Source organism: Nansenia antarctica (assembly GCF_963989245.1).
Source record: "Nansenia antarctica genome assembly, chromosome: 7".
In the NCBI taxonomy this organism is placed as follows: domain Eukaryota; kingdom Metazoa; phylum Chordata; class Actinopteri; order Argentiniformes; family Microstomatidae; genus Nansenia; species Nansenia antarctica.
Genome location: NC_137677.1, coordinates 51,114,005 through 51,119,038, shown reverse-complemented (window position 1 = coordinate 51,119,038; position 5,034 = coordinate 51,114,005). Strand labels below are relative to the sequence as shown.

Here is a 5,034-nt window from a genome sequence, read left to right as displayed (position 1 = left end):
CGTTGACCATATTAATAAGATGCGTTTGGCTACAGGCGGAAGTTCTTATGCGTACAGGCATGATGATCTATTGCGTTTTCATCTTTTGGACGCTTCGCCCTTTCCTTTTGAGGATGGCTGAATCACAGGTTTAAAAGTGCTATCGTGTGCAAAGAGATGCATTTCCACCGTTGTTGCCTCCGTGTTTGTAACTCAAGAGTAGGCTATTGGCTATAACAACTGGGTATGTATAATGCATGGGGTGTGTCTGATAATGTGTTATCAATTACTTCCCCCACTCAAGCCTGTATGTAATATGTTTTTCAGAACACCATGGAACTTCTTGAAGAGGACCTCACATGCCCAATTTGTTGCTGTCTCTTCGAGGACCCCCGAGTTCTGCCGTGCTCGCACAGTTTCTGCAAGAAGTGCTTGGAGGGGATTTTGGAGGGGAATAGAAGTCCAGCGTGGAGACCACCGTTCAAATGCCCCACCTGCCGCAAGGAGACCCCTCACAACGGCATCAACAGCATCCAGAGTAACTACTCGTTACGTGGAATCGTGGAGAAATACAACAAAATAAGGGTCGCTTTGCAAAATAAGGTGTCGCTTTGCAGACACCACAGTGGTCAGCCGCTTAATATATTTTGCGCCACGGACTTAAAACTTATTTGTGGTTTTTGCGCCACGACTGGCGACCATAAAGGGCATACGTTCTGCTGCTTGGAGGAGGCGTACGAGCAGGAGAAAGTGGCCTTTGAGGAGCTGTTCCAGGGGGTAGAGAGCTGGCGCAGCGTGGATATACTGTCCTGCCTGGAGACACTGGAAGCCAGTAAAAAAAAGGCACTCCAACTGGTCTCGATGGACGCGGTAAAAGTCACGGACTATTTCGACAAACTGGCCAGCGCTCTGGACCACAAAAAGAATGAGATTCTGTCTGATTTCGAGACGCTGAAATTGGCGGTGATGCAAGCGTGCGACCCAGAGATCAATAAGCTGAGCGCAGTGCTGGAGGAGCAGCGGAGGGCGGTCAGCATGGCCGAGTCCTTAAGACACGTGTCCGACCCCCTGTGCTTCCTCACGCAGATGCAGGAGTTCAGGGAGACGCTGCGCCTGGTCCGGGACACGCCGCTGCCCCGGCGGACAGACATGGACGTGGTCGGTCCTCTGGTCCGGAACTTCGACGTCAAAAACTGGGACTCCGTGAAACTCAAAGACGTGGATAAGCTCTCGGTGCCACACGAGAATGGTGTTTACCGGCGCGCAACGACCCCGCGTCTTGGAGGAAGAGTGCTGGGGAGACTCGATTGCGTTATCCTTTTTACTTTCCTTGTACTATTCGCCCTTGTTTTCCTTCAGCCTGACAACCTGACCGCGGTCTCAGCCCAGGTCTCCTCGCTCAGTCATGCCTACCTGCCCACCGGTCCTCTGGAGCTGGTAAACGGTGCTGGAACTGTGCTGTGCTTGAAAGAGGTGTGGAAAGAGGTGTGGGATGCCTGCGCTTGCCTGGTGGACGCGTGTCAGACCTTTATCCTCAACCTGATTAACACCACTGTCCATTTTATTGCCCAGCTGTAAATTGCTTTAGAATAACACAGCCATTATCTATGTTACATGAAGCAAACAGTTCGATCTATTATAGGTTCGAAAGACATATTCTCTATATAGGCCCCACTCGTCCTATTTAAACAACAAAATGAATGAATGAATGAATAATAATTCATAGATAATCAAAACCACTACAGTATATTGCTAAGCCTATGCCTTAAGTGTAAAGTCAGATTTCAGTTAAGTTTGTTCGGTGAATGTTAAGCTGTCACATCCATCCATCTGAGACTGAAAGCCATATCACACTCTTAAGACACAAACGCAGGTCATCGTTTTAACACTGCAGGATTTTGTATTCCTATTATAAGAGGATAGTCCTTCGACACCTGGTTCTACGTCTCGGTCTGATTTATTTCCCCCAGTTGATTGACAGTCTGTTCAGTTGCCATAACGGCTTAGGGTAACACCTCTTGTCGTGTCACCCCGAGCCTCATTTACTGCCTAATAAAACTTCTCTTTTGTCTCTCTTCGTCATGCTTTTTTTTGAGTGAGGGATTTTAACGAGACTTGTTCCGACCGATCGTCATACACTTCGGCACATCAGCAGCAAGATGTATAGCAGCCTTGGTGCCCATAACACCAGCATCAGTGTACAACATTCGAAATTCATATTTAGTCTCATCTTCACTGTGGATCTCTCATCACTATAATTCAACCTCCAGGGGGGCAAATGTTAAATCTTGCATAGGCTAATACAAAAGGGGCCGATTATTAGCATAGCTGTAATATGGCATTCAGGTAGAATAAAGTACTTCTAAATGTAAGCTCCATAATGCACATTTCTATAGTGGACTTTCGATTTCTGTTGTAGACTTTTTCGGACTTAAAAATGGAAAGAATGTTATCATAGTATAGATTCCGTTCCTGACTATAGGCCCTCACAGTTTCAATTGTAAAATGTGTCACAAGCCAAAGTCATAGTGGTGCAGTGTAACCACCAAGGACGAAATAGGCCTTATTAGCCTATCACTTAAAATAGAATTACGCAGGCCTAATTCAAGTGCTGTCATATGTGAATCTACGAACAATCCTGTCGTGATAAGAGGTCACATCATATTATAAAGTTCGAAAAATGCGGCAATTCACTCCTCATTTCGGCTACCTGTGCCCATGTGAAATATGACTCAAGCATTGGTCGTCCATCCATGTCCTGTATACTTTATCCTGGAAACGAATCGTGTGTGAAATCCCAGGATCAGGCCACAATCTGAACATATGATGTCAGCACTGACCACAATTCAAGACCCACGTCACGGCACGCAGCCCATATATATATATATAGCCGACTGTTGCTGGGCAAATAAAGGATGAGAATAAGAAGTTGCCATTTTCCATTAATAATTAAATCAATTATACATTACCTATATGACCACAAACATTTACATTTTATGTAAATTATTCATTAATGAATTTGTCAAAGGCAATAAGAAAGGATTGGGTGATGCATGGAAAGGTGCCAGTATGCATACCAGTTTTGCATAGCCTTATGCTCCTTCTTATACCATATGAATGCATATTATCCATAATACAACTACATTTAAACAGCTGAAATTCATTTTGAATATTGGGTGATAATGAGGAACCAACTGCCGGTGTGGTCTATTGCGCAAACCAAAGCCTGCATACTTCCCAAATATGTACGTATGCCATACAACTCATCTGATCTGTAGGATATTTCTATCATGATAAACATGAGGGGCTGTTACTTATATGACAATATGATCATGAAATAAATGTCAACACACGAATGTTCAGTACCCTATAGAACTGGTGTGTCAATGACACATACTTATAAAACGACCAGAAAACAAATTATATAACTTATTTTCCGGCTCGTGTCTTGATTTGATCAAATAAGGAAATTATTTGATGTAGTAATGAATGTTATAGCCAAATAGTATTAATACATTTGTCTATGTGTATTTTATTTAAAAGGCACCTTCTCTTCATATTTACTATGTTTCTGCCACTACACGATGGGCGATAAAACACAACCGATAGTCTAATGTGGCACTTCAATAATTATAGAATATAGATACTAAAATAACTTGTTTGTGCCTAAAAGTAAACTAATTGTACAATTATAACATTACACTTCATGGGGAAATGTTCAATATTAGGATTTTAAAATGCATATTAAATGAGGGGGAAAATTGCGGAAGTAATAAATAGCCTATATTGCAGGCTAATTGTTTACAATTGTCCACTTTAGGCCTATAGGTAAACTCGACTAATAGCCTACAGAAAATAACTTGTAGCAAGTAGGGCTAATTTAAGCATATCAATGTTAAAAGGCTCATAGACTGCACATCATTTCAGAATGTGTATTCGTCTATAGGTCTTTAGGCCTAGATATGAGCTGCATATGTCCGCTGCCCTTACCTCAACAGAAATGCTAGAATAAAAGCTATGTACCCTTCTAATTCACGCATATGTCATCTGGACAACTGAGAAGCAGTCTCCTCTTCATTTAACAAATCAATGCTGGGTAAGGCGCCGAGTTCAGATTTACGTGGTTACGCTTTCATCAAAATAAACGTAAACCACGAGAAACTCAGTCTTGATTCATTTGAAACCCTCATCGGATGTCCCACCATGTCATGTAATGTGGCGATTGGACCCCCGTCGTCATGCTTTCCGGCGAATGGAAATACTTACAACTAAAATTGCGAGTTGAACCTGAAAATATATAATCCTATGATTCCATTTAGGCCTATGCTTGCATTGTTGTAGTAAAGATGCTCGTTTTGGTAATGTGCTTTTTAATCTTATAGAAAAGGCTAAAACAATCTCGGCCCAAAGGAACGTGAACTGTTTTGTGATGAAGCGCAATTCGTTATTAGGAGGTAAATTATAGGCTATCCATTGTAATTCATCAAACCAACAGTCAACCTTGACCTTACCGATAGAGACGAAATAGGCTACCGTACGGTAACTTCTGCTGGGTAATGGAAAAGGTGTCGATAACGCAGGGGTTCTGGTAGATTCCATCACAATTTGTGTTAATCTGTGTTTGCAATGAATAATAGGTCAGTTATAGTTTGCCCCCGGATTTAGATTACGCAAAAACACGACGGCGTAATGTGCATCATTCGTTTTCATACATGCTACTCAAAAAGTATGGATATGCATGTATTTATTCCAACCCCCCCAGTGTAAAGTCGGCCTACACAATCTCTCGGCATCAAAATGGCAAATGCTGTTTGAAAATGTGCTGATGTCTCACACAAACGTGGGTTTTGATGATTAATGCTCGTGCCAGTCGGTCCAATTTGGTCACATAATGGTTACCCTTCGGTGGCCTATCATGTAGGCTAGGCCAGTATTCAGCCATGTGCATTCAGCAACAAAAACCTGTCGTTGGAACGTTGATATAATTCCATTCAATGACTTTGCTCTGTCTACAGTCCATTTCAGCATGGAGACTGCGCCATTATAGTAGGTACG

The 5,034-nt window shown here is 42.5% G+C and overlaps 1 protein-coding gene across 1 annotated transcript; it reads left to right on the top strand.

Moving 5' to 3' along the window:
* Positions 1-306: 306 nt before the first annotated feature.
* Positions 307-1,557, top strand: trim13 (tripartite motif containing 13; the record flags this gene model as incomplete). Its single annotated transcript, XM_080536879.1, has 1 exon — positions 307-1,557. The coding sequence occupies exon 1, from the start codon at positions 313-315 to the stop codon at positions 1,555-1,557; it is 1,245 nt and encodes a 414-aa protein (XP_080393005.1). The 5' UTR covers positions 307-312.
* Between the last annotated feature and the right edge of the window lie 3,477 nt (positions 1,558-5,034).